This window comes from Carassius auratus, chromosome 15 (assembly GCF_003368295.1).
Source record: "Carassius auratus strain Wakin chromosome 15, ASM336829v1, whole genome shotgun sequence".
NCBI classification, from domain to species: domain Eukaryota; kingdom Metazoa; phylum Chordata; class Actinopteri; order Cypriniformes; family Cyprinidae; genus Carassius; species Carassius auratus.
Genome location: NC_039257.1, coordinates 8595762 through 8615255, shown reverse-complemented (window position 1 = coordinate 8615255; position 19494 = coordinate 8595762). Strand labels below are relative to the sequence as shown.

The following is a 19494-nucleotide window of genomic DNA, read 5'->3' as shown; positions in this document are numbered from 1 at the left end:
AAACGGCAGGATATGAATCTTTCTAGAATTAAAGGACTTCTGGTTTAAACACATTAAACACATTAATCAGCTCCCATCACCCACAGTGATAGCCCATTAGAAATCTGGATTGCACACACACACATATGTAAAGATGGCCTAAAACAAGGACAGGAGTTAGCTAATGGCCAAAATAAAAAAATAAAATAAAATAAAAAATCACTTAAAGGGTTAGTTCACCCAAAAAATGGAAAATTATGCCGTTAATGCCTCATCTGAAGGATGCTCCTTTTTAAAGGTGGCTATTTAATTATTTATCAAAAATTTGCTTCTTATTACATTCTGAAGTCCAATTTGTTATGCTAAGAGTTTTGGACCTCTACAAGTCAGGGAATGATCGTCCCCTGCAGGCCAGACTAAAACTAGCTCCAGCAGCAAGCTAGTTTTCATAACAGCCAATCAGCATTCAGAATGTGTTACCCGCCTTAAAAAATAAATAAATAAATAAATAAAAAAAAAGGTAAAATTCGTAATTCAGCTGGGGAATTCATGACAACAGAATATCATAAGGCCAGTTTAATACCTCATCTGAAGGATGCTGCTTTTTAAATTCTAAAGTCAGCATTATTAAACTAGGACTTTTGCACCCATTCAAGCCAGGGAATGAGCATGTCCTGCTGGCTGGACAAAAACTAGTTGCAGCAGCTAGTTAGTATTTCAAAAAGGGTCACCCACCAGTGTATTGACCAGGCTCTGACCTGCAGCTTTAGCAAGGAGCCAGACTCTACATATTGCATGCAACAGCTACATTTATTGTCCGTGCCTTAATAAAGCTGCTCTGATAGAGGGGTAGCGCATCCTGACAAGCTCAATATGACCATCAGGATGCGCTACCACCTTATTTACTCACCCTCATGTCATTCCAAACCCGTAAGACCTTCGGTCATCTTTTGAACACTAATTAAGATATTTCTGATGGAATCTGAGAGTTCTCTGACCCTCCATAGGCAGCAACGATGTTAGCACAATCATCACACAGAAATGCAGCAAGGACATCAGTAAAATAGTCTATGTGACATCAGGGGTTCAACCGTGCACAAAGAAAACAATAATAACATAATTTATTCAGCAGTTCTTCTCCCCAATTTACTGTTTTCTGCCGTTTTGGAGAGTACTCCAGAACTTAATCAATGCAGTCATGCTTTCTAATGAAAGTAAACAATACAGATTTTCAAGTGGATTTTCTCAATATTTAAATTTTTTACACCATTAGGTTCCAGATTTTCAAATAGTTCAGCCAAATATATTCCTATCCTAACAAAACCATAACATCAATGGAAAGCTTATTAATTTATCTTTCAGATAATGTATGAAATTTAGTCTAATTGCTGGTTTTGTGGTCCAGGGACATAAATATCTTAAAATCATATGAAATATGATTATAACATCATCTAATAATATCATTTTGGGGAAGTGTCAGCCTAATGTTTAGAGAGTTTGACTCCTAACCCTAAGGTTGTGGGTTCGAGTCTCAGGCCGGCAATACCACGACTGAGGTTCCCTTGGGCAAGGCACCGAACCCCCAACTGCATAAATGACTGCCTACTTCTCCGGTGTGTGTTCACGGTGTGTGTGTGTGTGTGTACACTACTGTGTTTGGATGGCTTAAATGCAGAGCACGAATTCTAAGTATGGGTCACTATACTTGGCTGTATGTTACTTCACTGCACTTCAAGTATGTCAAAATATGGCTTGAGGCTTTGTAGTCCCTTGGTGATACAAAGTACACAGACTCCAGCTCAGGTCTTAGTTAGAAAGTGACACAACATGATAAATATAGAAAATGATGAAACTATTCTTAATCCAAATCCATTTCAGACAGCATTTTAATCTACATTCTGCTGCTGCTACGTAAAATAGTTCATTTCCATATTATTTTGTCAACATCACAATATGTATTTTCATGTATTTTCACCTGTGCATGTAAAAAGTTTTGGTTGCTTTTTATTTTTTGAAATGCATATACATAATTTATACTGCCGTAATTTATTTATTTTTATGCAAATTTCTACTTATATTGTTTTTTTTAAACCATGTGTTGTTGTTGTTTATATTGAAATACATCTCTTTTGTGCAAGTAACTAAAACACAAACTTCCAGCCCGCCTCGAGTCCCGGACACACACACAGTCTGTGGGGGAGAGAGCTCATTGTAAACAGTTGCAATGTGACGTGTGGAGGAAAACTGGAGCTCAAACGGGAATGCAGCACCTTTCCCACTGACAGAGGAATAAAGTCATGGAGCTTACACGGTGAGAACTTTATTCCAGATTTATTTAGATTCCACTAAGTGGTCTGAGATGTTTCGAAAATAATATCAGTCTGTTCTTATCATCAACAAACTTTCATTATAACCAGCTTGGAATTATTTTTTTATTCATGACGTATTTAGTCCGCGTGGGAATTTTTCCTTTTAGGGGTGTCAGCGTCATTCCTGTCAGTAACTTTGCAACTGAAATATGTGATATTTATTTATTTATTTTTTGCCGATCTTTTAACGCAAAATAATTTAACGTCAACAGTTAAAAAAAAAAAAAAAAAAAAAAAAAAAAAGATCAAGTGATAAATAAATGACACCTACACGTCAGATATGGAATGTAAAGATCTGCAACTTCCACGTTCCACTTCACGTGATCGCTATTTATGTTCGCCTGCGAATAATTATTTAGAGCAATCTGAATAACTTGTAATCTGACATATCTTTGGTTAGTAAGGCTTTGCTGAACACTATAATTATTCCCCCCTCCTCCTAAACCCCAATTATCAGATTCTTACAGGAATTAATTCCGCAGAATTAAACTCACTTAATTGAATATTTGACACATTTTGTTTAATCTTAATGTTTGCAATGTTGAATTTGATGTCATGGTTTAAATTAAATGCCTTTATACACAGTGTCATTGTGATCTTGGCCCAGTGTGTATGGCCCTCGTGGACTCAAGTCATCCACCTCACAGACATGTATGGGACCATCAAGTCTCCAAACTTTCCTGAATCCTATCCGAAAGAGATAAATCAGCAGTGGAATATAACTGTAGCAGATGGATATAAAATCCGACTCTATTTTATGCATTTCAACATAGAGCCCTCATACTTATGTGAGTATGACTACTTGAAGGTAAGTCAAAATTTACACTCTCCTTTTTAATAAAATCACCTTTACTAATTCATGTTCAATAAATATTACAAAAATACATGAATCAACGACACGGGGGCATATTCATATTCAAATACCCCCAGTGGGTGCCACAGCAGTGGACCAAAAATGTAAATTTTAAATGGATGTCGGAATTTCATTTATAGGGTTTCCATGTATTCTGTGTGACATTGCTGCGAAATGCAGCTTGTCTTGAACTTGAACTCTTTTGTCCTTTTTATATGTGTTATTAACATGCTAGTGCAACTATTTTGCTCGAGGTGGGTCTGGTGGAATAGCTGTGTAATTAGGATTCTTGCATTGGCATAAGCATGTCTCCCACACATTTTTGATTTTAGTTGCTGTATCTCTGTGTTGTCTGTGTTTGTGAGGCTGTTTTTCTGTGCATTGTGCTCAGGAATTAATTGCCTACGGACATCTTTGGTAACCGTAGGTTACCCTCCGTTCACTGACACGGGTAAAGTAAACACTCAAGCTGGGAGACAGATAAGAGACATGTCTAGGGCTGTTTGTGTGTGTTTGTAGAAGCACAATGAAGACTTGGCTGTGGTCTCAGTCTGCAATGTTTGTGTGTATGACTTTGGTTTGACTGGCAGTTTGGCTGTCTGCTGAGTGTAATTGTGTTCATGTGCATGCCAGTTTTTGTGTTTGTGCAGATATTTCTAAAATTGAGGGTTTGCCAGCATTCTTCTGGGTAATTTGTGTGGGTACATGCACAGCAAGAAGCTGGGAGTATTTATATTGTGTGGTTTTTTCAGATGTTCGTGCATGTATATTTAGAAAATGAGAACATATTCAGTCCTCATTGTGTCGTTTATTCTCTCTTATGTTGTTCCAAATCTGTTTGACTTACTTTCTTCTGTAGAAAAAGTGAAAATGTTGTGTAAAAACACAGCATGAACATTTTGTATAATATCTGCTTTTTTGTGTAATGAAAGAGACAAAGTTAAACCAGTTTGAAACGACATGAAGATGATTTAATGATTGAAAGAATTTTGCACAGAAACTGAAAGCTTATTATTTGGTACGAGTATATAAACGTTGAAAGAAGTCTCACTTGAATTAAAAATGTAGTAAAAACTGTAATATTGTGAAATATTATTACAATTTAAAATCACTTTTCTATTATGGGGCACTGTTTGTAAAGAGGCTCACACAGTTTGTCACATTTTAGCTTCAAACAATGTTTAAAAAACTGGTGTGAATTTTTTACGGTCACTCTTTAGCACATTTACAACAATTCAATTCAAGTTTATTTGTATATCGCTTTTTACGATACAATCATTACAAAGCAACTTTACAAAAAATTACGTTTCTACAATATTTAGTACTGGCTTATAAGTGGTGACTGTCAGTTTGTGCACGTATGACAGGATTTTTCAGAAAAATACATATAAGACGCAGTCAGCTAGACGATGAACATTATTAACAGCAATTATTATATGATGCAGTCACACTTGTAGCAATATTTGTTAGTTCTGTTTGTTGATTCAGGGTTAGAATAATCTGGGGTCCTCTGAGGGGTCAGCATCATCTATTCGGGGGCAGCTGTGCCCTAATGGTTAGAGAACCGGACTAGTTACCCGAAGGTCGCCGGTTCGAGTCTCGGTGCTGGCAGGAGTTGTAGGTGGGAGGTAGTGAATGAACAGCGCTCTCTTCCACCCTTAATACCCATGGCTGAAGTGCCCTTAAACAAGGCACTGAACAAAAAGTTGCTCTCAGGCACTGGATCTATAGCTGCCCACTGCTCCGGGTGTGTGTTCATGTTGTGTTCACTTCTCACTGCTGTGCGTGTGCACTTGGATGGGTTAAATGCAGAGCAACAATTCAGAGTATGGGTTACTGTACTTGGCAAATGTCAGGACTTTCTTTCTTTCACTTTCTCAGGTGTTCTGGATCCAGACTGGAGCTTGTGTAAATCCTAGTTACCATGATAGAGACATTATTAGCATAGCTGCTGTTCCAACAAAGAAAATTAATTAGTTTAACCCCGAGCTAAAGAATAAGAATGTGCAATGTTAAATCTAAATGTTAAATCTTAATGTTAAATCTAAATCTAAATCTAAATGTTAAATCTAAATCTAAATCCAAATGTTAAATCTAAATGTAAAATCTAAATCTAAATCTAATTGTTAAATCTAAATGTTAAATCTAAATGTAAAATCTAAATCTAAATGTTAAATCTAAATGTTAAATCTAAATCTAAATGTTAAATCTAAATGTTAAATCTAAATCTAAATGTTAAATCTAAATCTAAATGTTGAATCTAAAAATGTTTCGGGTGAAACTAAATATTTAACTAATATGTAAATTAAAAAAACAATAACCGGAAGTGCCAGAATAAAAGCTCGAGGAGGTCAGTGAGTGTTAATAGCATCGTGTCAAATAAGTAATGAATAAAAACCATCTCATCCGAGGAAGTTGACTCTTGGACATGAATTATCGTGATAATAACTACCTAAAATATTAAACACGTTTGGTGAAACTCTATTTGAAGAGTAGGCTAGTGTCACTTTTATGAAAAGTGCTGGACTTATGATAACCTGTAGCCATAATAGCCAGCCACGAGGGGTCTCACTTTGACTGATTGTTATGTCTTCACTCATCATGTCATTCTTTCATCACTCTCTGTCATGTTCGCAATCGCATGCTTAAACGCCAGCAAGAGCCTATATTCCCGCCCACCCCTGACCAGGTACGGTAACTGTTAACGTTACTGTCATCCAAAATGTCCAATGAATCAACGTTAGCCGAGAGCATAGGATCTTGCTGGCGTTTAAGAATACAAACATTGTCATAAAAGTGACACTAGCCTACTCTTCAAATACAGTTTCTCCAAATGTGTTTATTATTTTAGGTAGTTATTATCACGATAATCCATGTGTAAGAGTCAATTTTCAGATGATATGGTTTTTATTCGTTACGTATTTGACACGATGCTATAAACACTCACTGACCTCCTCAAGCTTTTATTTTGGCACTTCCTGTTATCAGAAAGTAAAATTCACCCCAAACATTTAGAGTCAACATTTATATTTATATTTATATTTAACATTTAAATTTAGATTTAATATTTATATTTAACATTTAGATTTTACATTTATATTTATATTCATATTTAACATTTAGTTTTAACATTAACATTTAGATTTCACATTTATATTTAGATTTAATATTTAGATTTAACATTTAGATTTAGATTTAGATTTACATTTTACATTTAACATTTAACATTTAATATTAAGATTTAACTATTTAAAATATCTCTAAATTGACAAATATTGTTGTACATGTACTAAAAAGTGATTGTCAAAAATTCATACCAGTTTTTTAAACATCGTTTGAAGCTAAATGTGACAAAATGTTGCTGTTATTTTTAGCGTGAGCCACTTTACAAATGGTGCCCTATATTCTATTTTAATATATTTTTAAATGTAATTTATTCCTGTGATGTAAAGCTGAATTTTCAGCAGCTATTACTCCAGTGTTCTGTGTCACATGATCTTTCAGAAATCATTCTAATATGCTGATTTGCTGAAAGATTTCTTATCATAATCAATGTTGTGCTGTTTAATATTTTTGTGTAAACTGTGATTCTTTTCTTTCAGGATTCTTCTTTCAGAACAGCATTCATTTAAAATAGAAATGTGTTTGCTCGCACAGGTATACTCAGACTCTGAAGAGCTGGCTGTGTTTTGTGGAAAAGAGAGTACAGACACAGAACAGGTTCCTGCTGATAATGTCATCATGTCCCCCAGAAACGTGCTCAGTGTGGCGTTCCGTTCAGACTTCTCTAATGAGGAACGATACTCTGGCTTTGAGGCTCACTTTAGTGCAGTTGGTGAGTGTTTGGAATAACAAAACAGTGCACATTCATTTCAGTTTCAAACGTCCAATTTGCTCATTCTCTTTTCTTTTTTCCTGCAGATGTAGATGAATGCAGAGACAGAAATGATGAAGATCTTGTCTGTGATCATTTCTGTCACAACTACATTGGAGGCTTCTACTGTTCTTGTCGTTATGGGTTCCTGCTTCATTCTGACAACAGAACTTGCAAAGGTAATATTTCAAAATAGCAAAATCAGAATCAGAACATTCTGTTTTGTGTTATAGTTGGATTTTCCTCTAATGTAATAAACTTGTTCATGTCAGCCTCGTGACCCACTTTATATAATAAAATAATAGGCAGATGCCAAACACCCTTTTTTTACTCGAATCAAAGTCTGACCAATTTCATTTTCTCTTTCATGCCAAAAGGTGGTAAAATTTAAACATTATTTATATGTGGCTTGATGAAGAAAATCCTAATATTCCTGGAAATGTTGGTTAGTCAGTTAAGTTAAATGTGTGTGTGTGTGTGCGTGTGTGACTCTGTCACCCAATAAAGGGTGCGCACTAGTTGTATACATAGTTTTTACCATAGTGGTAGTTTAAGTGTGTGTTGGAGTGTGTCTGTCTTATGTCTAGCTGATTGTAGCTAAGCAGCAACTGCTAAATATTTACACTGTGGTGGTCAGTGAGATGTGGATAAACTTGTGAACTTCAAACACCCGATTAGAATGGGAGCTATTACTGCAGCTTCCATGCATTGCACTGCAAACATAATTCTTTGAGGGATTTTTAGCAAAAGATTTACAGTACAAGGGAATTATTGTTTAGTCATTTTATGATAGCTGTTAATGTTTTCATTTTGAATGCTATACTGAATGATAGTGAATTATATATATGTGCATTTGTAATCTTTGCAGTTGAGTGTAATGAAAAGGTGTACACAGAGCGCTCTGGAGAGATCACCAGCGCTGATTTTCCTGAACCATACCCCAAGAGCTCTAACTGCACATATCGCATTGAGCTGGAGGAGGGTTTTCAAATCACTCTGGAGTTTGATGAGACCTTTGACATTGAAGACCACCCTGAAATCACCTGCCCCTATGACTTTATCAAAGTGAGAGTCCTCTTACAATTCCTTTGCAGCGTTTTTATAAATAAACACATACACAGTTTAACCATCATTATACAAAATAATGACAGAACATTGCATTTGACAAATTCAAATGAAGTATTTAGTTAATATATGTAAATATAATTTGTTATTTTTTTATATAATATGTCACTTAACATCACATTTACCTCAGAAAATAAATTTAATGGCCATAGCTTTTTGATTAGCTAAAAAAAAAAGAAGAAAGAAATATATATATTTTATATATATTTAGCTACATTTTTATATACTGTACACCTCAACTTTGAGTATTTAGCATTAAATAAATGTGATCAGTTAATAGATAATTTAATTCATTTTTCATTGTACATTTTTTGGCTAAATGAATACTTTCATTTCAGTTTCAGTCTTCCATTAAAAAAATATTTCAGTACATCACTAATCTTAATTAAATATTATGATAATAGTTAAAAGGTGCTTTTGAAACACTGTTCATGAAGCTTTGAAACCTTTGCGAATCATTCGTTTTCAAATCAGTGATTCGGAGTGTGTATCAAAACACAAAAGTGACTTGATTTCAGTAAATGAAGCTTTATTAGATCATAACTGTTTTGCAATGGTGAACTGTGAACTGCTAATGTATACTGTCCTCTATTTGGCTTTTAATAACAAGATTGTATAATAAAAAGGAAGAATTCTAGTTTCATCTTTTACTGGCCTGATTAACCAAGCTCTCCATAAAAAAGCAAAACAAGACCTACACTTTAAAAAAGTATACACTTCATATTTAATGGTGTTAGATTAGATTTTGTGTTTTGATAAAAATTTGAAGTTGGTTTGTGTGCTTTGAAAATGTAAATCATTTTGTGCATCAATTGAATTGAAGTTTCAAAAAGCTTAGTTTTTCCCATCACTAATGATACAAATTGATACATTTGGTTGGAAAAATAAAACATTAAAACAATATATTATTATAATGGTGCTTTATCCACAGATTAATGCAGGAGACAAGGATTTTGGCCCATTTTGTGGTGAGCAGTCACCAGGGAAGATCCAGACAAGAAGTAACATTGTCAACATCCTGTTTCACAGTGACAGCACTGGAGAGAATCTTGGCTGGAAACTCACTTACACCTCCACCGGTCAGAGACTGACCAATGCATATAACTACTAAAATGAATTACTTCATGTAAATTACTTTCCGAGTATGGTACTGTGGCAAAGGTGTAAATGTTATCTTCAGGTTCTGAATGCTCTCCTCTGGCGGCGCCCCTTAATGGGAACCTGGAGCCTCTGCAGTCTAACTACATCTTCAAAGATCACATTACGCTGACCTGTGACCCTGGATACTCACTGAGACAGGTCAGAGAGAAGCGGCCATTCACTTCTGCTGATAAAGCCAGTGAATGATGCAAGCTAATTGAAACAAATCAGTACTGTTTTACATCACACTAACGCTCACATTCTCTCTCACAGGGTGATAAAGAATTTGAGCATTATCAGATTGAGTGTCAGAGGGATGGGAAGTGGAGCAGTGATGTCCCGCTGTGTAAAAGTAAGTCTATTAACAGACACTCTGTATTTCTATTTACCTCCTGACTTTTTTTCTCACTTTCCCTTTCTCTATTTTTCTCTCTTCTTTTCCTTCTTCTCCTTGCTGCCATCAGAGAAGGAATCTCAAAGGAGACATCATTCCCTAACAAGCATTTTAACTAATAAGATGCTGAGTTAAAATCTAAAGGGATTGGTTGGTAGCCAATGAACTTCCTAAACTACAAATGAGCTTGAAAAATACACTACCATTTCCATTCAATTGATCAAATGTCATTTATGTTGTTACAAAATATTTTTTTACATGCTGTGCATCAAAGAATTTTGAAAAAAAAAAGAGTTTCCACAGAGAGATTAGACTAAATATTGCCAAAAATCAGCATATTAGAAGGATTTCTGAAGGATCATTTGAGGCTAAAGGCTGGATTATTGATGCTGAACATTCAGCTTTGATTTTAACAATATAATAAATGTTATTTTTGTCATGATTCTGCCCTCGTGTCCTTGATTTTTCCTAGCCTTGAGGCAGGATCATGACAGACCCGTGTTTTGTGTACAAGCGCATGGCCTTGTCTTTGGGCCATGTGCTTGTGTTGTCTCGTTCCCTTGCCCTGCCCCCTTGTTATCCTAGTCGTGTCGTGATTGTCCTATCTGTAACACCTGTCGTGTCTTGATTAGTACCCCTATTTAGATCTCCTAGTGTGCTCTGTCTTGCGTCGGTTCATTGTGTACTACTTATGTGTTCTACACTTGTGATTGTACCTCTGAAGTCCCTGTATAACCGTGAGTGTTATTTGTAGTTAGTGTTCTCTAGTTTTGAGTCTTTGTTTACCTTGTCTGATCGGTCCTGTTTAGTATTTGTTGTATCTGCCCTAGTCCTGTTTTCCCCCTCGTGGGTTTTTATTTTCCCCTTTTTGTAATAAACCTGTTTGTGTTGTAAATCCTGTCTGCACCTGAGTTCCTCCCTGCCAAAACCCTGACAGAATGAACCGACCAAAAGGGAACTCAGCAGACAGGAGGCAATACTGGATGTTGTCAGCCAGCAAGCGAGATTGTTTTGAGGGCTCTCGCCTTGTGGTGTTCCGGGGGACCAGGGGAGGTCGTTCCGGAGCGAGCGGGTGAGAGGAGGAGCCCCAGAGGTCCCCACCTACCCAGCTGCCAACGGTTCCAGAGGGTCGTATCCTGGCCGTGGCCACTCTGGGGGATCAGGCACATCCCTCACCGAGTCCTGAGGTGCCTCCCACACCCGTCGGTCTCCCCGGGAAGCGAGGGAGACGGTTATCGTGGGAGTCTGCCTCGGAATCGTCGGAGTCAGCCCTGCCAGAGACCGAACTCCCCCAACCCGCCTCTGACCCAGCTGTGGTCTCTGCACCGCGCCCAAGGAGGAAGAGGAGGAAGAGGGGGCCTGCCGGTCCTGTGACCCCGTTTCCTCCCGTGCCAGCAGCGGAGAGCGCTGGCGTGCCCGTGCCAGCAGCGGAGAGCACTGGCGTGCCCGTACCAGCAGCGGTGGGCGTGCCCGTGCCAGCAGCGGAGAGCGCTGGCGTGCCCGTGCCAGCAGCGGTGAGCGCTGGCGTGCCCGACCCAGCAGCGGTGAGCTTGCCCGAGCCAGCAGCGGAGAGCGCTGGCGTGCCCGAGCCAGCAGCAGTGAGCGTGCCCGAGCCAGCAGCAGTGAGCGTGCCCGAGCCAGCAGCAGTGAGCGTGCCCGAGCCAGCAGCAGTGAGCGTGTCCGAGTCAGCAGCGGTGAGCGCTAGCGTGCCCGAGCCGGGAAAGAAAGCTGTATGCAAGTCGGCAGTCGTGAGAGCGGAGGAGAGAGCCGCGGCCGACTCTGCAGCAAAGACTCTTGTACAGTCGGTTTCATCTCATAAGGAGATGCCAATTGTCCTAGCTGCTAAAGCATTTTCTGATTATTTGTCTTGTCCAAATTTTAGAAATCCCCGTCAGTCCTGTCTTGTCCCCTGACCCTGTCCCCAGAAGTCCCAAATGTCCAGCCGTTGTCTCCCCGTGTCCCGTTGATGTGGCCCCGTGTCCCGTTGATGTGGCCCCGTGTCCCGTTAATGTCCCCCCGTGTCCCGTTAATGTCCCCCGTGTCCAGTAGATGTTGTCCCCCCGTGTCCCGTAGATGTTGTCCCCCCGTGTCCCGTAGATGTTGTCTCCCCGTGTCCAGCCGTTGTCTCCCCGTGTCCTGTTGATGTGGCCCCGTGTCCTGTGGTCTCCCCGCGTCCCGTAAGTGTTGTCCCGCGTCCCTTGTCTGGTCCTGTCATGTCCCCTGTCAGTTGTCCCGAGACCCCTCCCCGTCCCTCACCACCCAGACCTGCCCGTACCCCCCGTCGTCAGCCTTCGTCCTGTCCTCCTAGGATTCCTACCCCTCCCACCCGCCCTGGTCTGTCCCCCATGAACTTTGTGGTCCCGCCCCCTCCCCTTCCCTGTTTGTTTTTTTTGATTTGTCACCCCAACCCTGCCGTTGTGTACTCATGTTTGCCTTTGTTGTTATTTGTCATGTCCTGTTGGTTTGTGTCTGTGTCCCAGTCTGTCATGTCAGTCGTGTCCCGTGTTTGATGTTCCCTTGAGGAGCGTCTGGAAGCCGCTCCTTAAGGGAGGGGTTCTGTCATGATTCTGCCCTCGTGTCCTTGATTTTTCCTAGCCTTGAGGCAGGATCATGACAGACCCGTGTTTTGTGTACAAGCGCATGGCCTTGTCTTTGGGCCATGTGCTTGTGTTGTCTCGTTCCCTTGCCCTGCCCCCTTGTTATCCTAGTCGTGTCGTGATTGTCCTATCTGTAACACCTGTCGTGTCTTGATTAGTACCCCTATTTAGATCTCCTAGTGTGCTCTGTCTTGCGTCGGTTCATTGTGTACTACTTATGTGTTCTACACTTGTGATTGTACCTCTGAAGTCCCTGTATAACCGTGAGTGTTATTTGTAGTTAGTGTTCTCTAGTTTTGAGTCTTTGTTTACCTTGTCTGATCGGTCCTGTTTAGTATTTGTTGTATCTGCCCTAGTCCTGTTTTCCCCCTCGTGGGTTTTTATTTTCCCCTTTTTGTAATAAACCTGTTTGTGTTGTAAATCCTGTCTGCACCTGAGTTCCTCCCTGCCAAAACCCTGACAGAATGAACCGACCAAAAGGGAACTCAGCAGACAGGAGGCAATACTGGATGTTGTCAGCCAGCAAGCGAGATTGTTTTGAGGGCTCTCGCCTTGTGGTGTTCCGGGGGACCAGGGGAGGTCGTTCCGGAGCGAGCGGGTGAGAGGAGGAGCCCCAGAGGTCCCCACCTACCCAGCTGCCAACGGTTCCAGAGGGTCGTATCCTGGCCGTGGCCACTCTGGGGGATCAGGCACATCCCTCACCGAGTCCTGAGGTGCCTCCCACACCCGTCGGTCTCCCCGGGAAGCGAGGGAGACGGTTATCGTGGGAGTCTGCCTCGGAATCGTCGGAGTCAGCCCTGCCAGAGACCGAACTCCCCCAACCCGCCTCTGACCCAGCTGTGGTCTCTGCACCGCGCCCAAGGAGGAAGAGGAGGAAGAGGGGGCCTGCCGGTCCTGTGACCCCGTTTCCGCCCGTGCCAGCAGCGGAGAGCACTGGCGTGCCCGTACCAGCAGCGGTGGGCGTGCCCGTGCCAGCAGCGGAGAGCGCTGGCGTGCCCGTGCCAGCAGCGGTGAGCGCTGGCGTGCCCGACCCAGCAGCGGTGAGCTTGCCCGAGCCAGCAGCAGTGAGCGTGCCCGAGCCAGCAGCAGTGAGCGTGCCCGAGCCAGCAGCAGTGAGCGTGCCCGAGCCAGCAGCAGTGAGCGTGTCCGAGTCAGCAGCGGTGAGCGCTAGCATGCCCGAGCCGGGAAAGAAAGCTGTATGCAAGTCGGCAGTCGTGAGAGCGGAGGAGAGAGCCGCGGCCGACTCTGCAGCAAAGACTCTTGTACAGTCGGTTTCATCTCATAAGGAGATGCCAATTGTCCTAGCTGCTAAAGCATTTTCTGATTATTTGTCTTGTCCAAATTTTAGAAATCCCCGTCAGTCCTGTCTTGTCCCCTGACCCTGTCCCCAGAAGTCCCAAATGTCCAGCCGTTGTCTCCCCGTGTCCCGTTGATGTGGCCCCGTGTCCCGTTGATGTGGCCCCGTGTCCCGTTGATGTGGCCCCGTGTCCCGTTAATGTCCCCCGTGTCCAGTAGATGTTGTTCCCCCGTGTCCCGTAGATGTTGTCCCCCCGTGTCCCGTAGATGTTGTCTCCCCGTGTCCAGCCGTTGTCTCCCCGTGTCCTGTTGATGTGGCCCCGTGTCCTGTGGTCTCCCCGCGTCCCGTAAGTGTTGTCCCGCGTCCCTTGTCTGGTCCTGTCATGTCCCCTGTCAGTTGTCCCGAGACCCCTCCCCGTCCCTCACCACCCAGACCTGCCCGTACCCCCCGTCGTCAGCCTTCGTCCTGTCCTCCTAGGATTCCTACCCCTCCCACCCGCCCTGGTCTGTCCCCCATGAACTTTGTGGTCCCGCCCCCTCCCCTTCCCTGTTTGTTTTTTTTGATTTGTCACCCCAACCCTGCCGTTGTGTACTCATGTTTGCCTTTGTTGTTATTTGTCATGTCCTGTTGGTTTGTGTCTGTGTCCCAGTCTGTCATGTCAGTCGTGTCCCGTGTTTGATGTTCCCTTGAGGAGCGTCTGGAAGCCGCTCCTTAAGGGAGGGGTTCTGTCATGATTCTGCCCTCGTGTCCTTGATTTTTCCTAGCCTTGAGGCAGGATCATGACAGACCCGTGTTTTGTGTACAAGCGCATGGCCTTGTCTTTGGGCCATGTGCTTGTGTTGTCTCGTTCCCTTGCCCTGCCCCCTTGTTATCCTAGTCGTGTCGTGATTGTCCTATCTGTAACACCTGTCGTGTCTTGATTAGTACCCCTATTTAGATCTCCTAGTGTGCTCTGTCTTGCGTCGGTTCATTGTGTACTACTTATGTGTTCTACACTTGTGATTGTACCTCTGAAGTCCCTGCATAACCGTGAGTGTTATTTGTAGTTAGTGTTCTCTAGTTTTGAGTCTTTGTTTACCTTGTCTGATCGGTCCTGTTTAGTATTTGTTGTATCTGCCCTAGTCCTGTTTTCCCCCTCGTGGGTTTTTATTTTCCCCTTTTTGTAATAAACCTGTTTGTGTTGTAAATCCTGTCTGCACCTGAGTTCCTCCCTGCCAAAACCCTGACAATTTTATTGAGCATAAAAGACTAGCAAACCTTTGTGTTTCTTTTTCAATATTCCAAAGCATTCAGTTATTGTCCTTCAGTCATATTTCAAATTTCCTAAATCTCTGTATTTGTACTAGGTTTGCGTTCCAGGTTACAAACAAGTTTAAGACTAGTCCTAGACTTAATGGATATGGTTTGGGGTCATTTAGGCATAGCCTTAATCTGTCTGCCTGTGAATAAAAACAAACCTAAAATTACAACAATTCTTACTCAGAGTTTATTGTAGTTTGAGGTTTGGTTCTTTTGTAAAAAATAAAATAAAACAAATAACACAAAAAAAGGCAAAAATGCATTTAATACCATGATCAATAAAGATTTAAATAAATATCACTGTTTTTAATCAATTGTCTATGAGTATGTAAGGTGCATTTTTACTTATAAGCACTAATTCTGATAAATTCTCATAAAATGATAAAATTATGATCTATCACTTTGTTTTGATGATAGATTTTATTACAGATTTTGTTGCTAAAGCTTATACAAGCTGTCTGTGCTAAACATTATCAGTGTTAACTTTACATCCTCCACGTCTAAGTCTAGTTTTATTGCTCTGACAGTGAAAGTGTGGTTTGAAGGCCGCACTGAGTTAATGTATCATAGAATGTCTCCATCTACTGGTCATTAATGCTTTTTGATAAATAGGTACTCTGAAATAAACCAGTGAGCATGTACATGTATGTATGTGAACATGATCTTTATATATATATTAATATATAAATGTATATTAATATATATATATATATATATACATATTAATATACATTTATACATCTCTTTTTCAGTAGTACATTTTACTTTCATTATTTGGTTCATTTTGAGATAGAAATACATAAATACACTTAGATTTTTAGACAGGACTAATTATAAAACTACCTCACCTTTTGGGAACACACAGCACATGTTGAAGAGTGGACACTTAATGTTTGGTATGATTGTGATCTTTACTGTTTAAATGGTTTATTTGTTCATAAAATTATTTCCATCATAAATCCTCTTATAATACACATTCCATGTCCTACTGTAAAATCATCCAATCACATTTGATAATTCCTGTAATTGTTTTTCTATACTTTATGATTCATAACATCCGGAGCCATACAGTATTCATTTTATCCTGCTCCCATCTAATCCATAATACAAATAAGGCCATACTTTCTAAATTTTGGTAGAATTTTTAAGAATATTTAATAATAAAAACTTTCACGAAATAGATAGAAATAGGAATCTAAATCAAATATGACACAACCCAAAATCATCATCCAAAGAATTAAAAAAGGACTAATATCTGTGACTCAATTTCCTTCTCATGATCTCCTTTAGTGGTTGACTGTGGTCCAGTGGATGTAGTACTGGGTGAGGTGATTTTTGAGAGCTCTGGAAACAGTACTGTGTTTGGATCCAGAATCCAGTACAGCTGCAGAGACTCTCCCCAGGTCAACAGTGAGTATTTCACTGTCAGTCATTGATGCATGTAAGTCAAGTCATATTTGATGTCACAGTGGATTTGACTCTGATTGGTCTTACAGACACTTACACCTGTCATCAGAGTGGGGAATGGGTGAGTGAGGACGGGACGCCTCTGCCCACTTGTTTACCAGGTATGGTGTTTTACTGAGAGTCACTTATTTTAAAATCACTGTTGCATTAATTAAGGTCTATTCAGTTTTGTTTAGTTGCTTTATTATAAACATGACTTTGTGTTCATAGTTTTGGAATGGTATAATCTATATGACTACAGTGTCTGCCATCGTTGTTTATGTATTTACTGTAGGAGATTTCGAAAGAACCTTGAGTGCCAATGCGGAATCTCAGCTTCCTACTCCACTAGAAAGCACTCCTCTTGGTAAGACTCAAAGTTTCGAATGGAATGCTTTGGAAATGTATTGCAGGATATCAGACCATGACTAAATAAAAAAAAAAAACTTGCCATTTTGGATCATTCAAAATCATCAAATCATCGACTGGCCTGGGAAACATTTACACATTCAGCTTCATGAGACATCATTTTGTTTACTTACTAACTGTTTATGACAACTAAAGATATGAATTCACAACATTGTTATACATTATATGTGTTACATGATATTATATATTATTTAAAATAAATATTTATTAAACTGTACGCTGCTTTTCAAAAGTTTGTGGTCAATAAGAATTTTTTAATGAATTTAATAGCAATAATGCATTAAATGGATGTGACACTAAATACACTTTTTTTTTTTTTTTTTTTTTTTTTTTACAAAAAAATATATTTCAAATAAATTTGGTTCTTTTGAACTTTTTTTCATCAGAAATTCGGAAAAAATATTTAACAGTTTCCACAAAGAATATTATTAAAATATGAATTGATGTTAGAATGATTTCTGAAATTTCATGTGACACTGTCTTCTGAAAATTCAATGTCAAGAATACATTTTTAAATTAAATATATATAAAAGCTGTCAGTTCAAATCATTACTGTTTTTCTTCATTTTTAATCAAATAAATGCAGCCTGCATGAGCATAAGAGAATTCTTTCAAAAATATTTAAAAAATCTTACAGAACCTATTTTATTTTTTTATATTATTTTAACTTTTTTCCAACAGGCAGACCAAATTCATATTAAATGCAACTGAAAAAGTGCTGATAAATAAAACGTTAAATGTGTAAAATATAATAAGGATTTTTTATATCTACATTAGAAAATTTCCAAAGTAACACAAAGCACAAAGTAACTATTTTCATCCAGTGAATCCATTGTCTGTCTAAAAAAGTAATATGTCTAATAATAGGATCCTTGTGTTTTTATTTATTAATTTATTTTGGTTTGGCACCCTGTGTCTCTGTTTGCTTTAAGTTACTTGTATTTGTTTCTTAGATTGCTATCCATATCTGTGTTAACTTGCATAAGTTTTTGTTTCAGCATGTGGTGAGCAGTCACAGTTCTTCCCAGCCCATCAGAAGCGAATCGTAGGTGGGAGAGCAGCATCTCCCGGTCTGTTCCCCTGGCAGGTTCTGCTCTCAGTAGAGGATTTGTCCCGTGTCCCTGAGGACCGCTGGTTTGGCAGCGGCGCTCTCCTCTCCTCCACTTGGGTTCTCACAGCCGCTCACGTTCTCAGATCACACCGCCGTGATCTTTCCGTTGTCCCTGTCGCTTCTGAACACATCCGAGTGCACTTGGGCCTCACAGACATACGGGATAAGCACCTGGCCACCAACCGGTCCGTAGTGAAAGTCATCCTCCATCCTCAGTTTGATCCTCAAAACTATAACAATGACATTGCCCTGATTAAACTCAGCCAGGAGGTGGTGCTGTCTGCGTTAATACGACCCGTGTGTCTACCAAGGCCTGGTGTAAAAGGTCATGTCCTGATGCCTCTGCCCAACACATTGGGTATAGTGGCTGGTTGGGGCATCAACACAGCCAACGCTTCTGCTTCCACAAGTGGCTTGACCTCAGATTTAGGCACTGCCTCCGAGCTGCTCCAGTATGTGAAACTCCCAGTTGTGCCTCAGGACGAATGTGAAGCTAGTTATGCATCACGCTCTGTCAACTACAACATCACCAGCAATATGTTCTGTGCTGGCTTCTACGAGGGCGGTCGGGACACCTGTTTGGGGGACAGTGGGGGAGCGTTTGTCACCCAGGACACCCGCAGTGGGAGATGGGTGGCACAAGGACTGGTGTCCTGGGGCGGACCAGAGGAATGTGGCAGTCAGAGGGTGTATGGTGTGTACACTCGGGTGGCAAACTACATCCTCTGGCTACACAGGCACATGGATGTGGACCGCTCATGGTGAGGAAGTTACAAAAGTGTAGTCGAGCTGGAAGTCTCTCCTTATTTTTGTCATCTTATTTGATCAGTCTTACCATTTTCCACAAACTAACTTAAAGCAAGGCAAAAATTACACCCAGAGGTGTTCACAATCTTAGGCTATCAGTTTGTGAATTGATTTGTTGTATAGATGGTACGAACTTGCTCTGGGCGATTGAGTCAACTAGAAAGAACCATATATTCATCAAGATAATAGCATTTTACTACTCTCATTTTTTGGCCTTTAGCTTGGATCCTTCATAATTTTTCAACATCTGCTGTTGTTTAAAACTTATACTATACTCTTATAAAATCATATTACCCTTTAGTACTTGTTAAGGTTTTTAGAATATAAAGACAGAATGTATTGGTGCAGCCTTGGTATGAAATTTCTTTCAAAAAGCAAAAACAAATTCCTTTTTATACAATTGAAGTATTTCAATGAAACTATATAGTACATAAGAAACATAAATAATATACATCTTTAAATTTATAATAATATAAATCATTTAAACCTAAATAAATGTATTTCAGCACAAATATACAATGTTATACTTTTAGAATGGTTACACTCCTATTAAAACTAGACATTTCTATAACAAATGCAATGATATTGTTATATTTGCACAAAGTGATGTAATATGAATTAAAAAATTACAAAAATTAAAACCTGGTGCATTACTTGCTGTATTTGTCTAACATTGTGTGATGGCTTTATTACTAATATTTGCCTGTCAACTTCTTACCCACAAACTAGGAGTTCGCTTTCATTGTGCTTCTATTCCCTAAGTAGGCAAAATAT

At 40.0% G+C, this 19494-nt stretch overlaps 1 protein-coding gene across 2 annotated transcripts; it reads left to right on the top strand.

Annotated features, from left to right (window-relative positions):
* Positions 1 to 2191: 2191 nt before the first annotated feature.
* LOC113114955 (mannan-binding lectin serine protease 1-like) lies at positions 2192 to 19324 on the top strand. Of its 2 annotated transcripts, XM_026282090.1 has the most exons (12): positions 2192 to 2290; positions 2934 to 3156; positions 6859 to 7036; positions 7123 to 7254; positions 7944 to 8140; positions 9132 to 9279; positions 9381 to 9499; positions 9614 to 9692; positions 16218 to 16337; positions 16424 to 16495; positions 16669 to 16740; positions 17801 to 19324. In XM_026282090.1, the coding sequence occupies exons 1-12, from the start codon at positions 2277 to 2279 to the stop codon at positions 18676 to 18678; spliced, it is 2232 nt and encodes a 743-aa protein (XP_026137875.1). In that variant the 5' UTR covers positions 2192 to 2276; the 3' UTR covers positions 18679 to 19324. The 2 variants fall into 2 exon arrangements, with proteins under 2 accessions (XP_026137875.1, XP_026137876.1); XM_026282091.1 differs by lacking the exons at positions 16218 to 16337; positions 16424 to 16495; positions 16669 to 16740; positions 17801 to 19324 and adding an exon at positions 9805 to 10127.
* Positions 19325 to 19494: the final 170 nt, after the last annotated feature.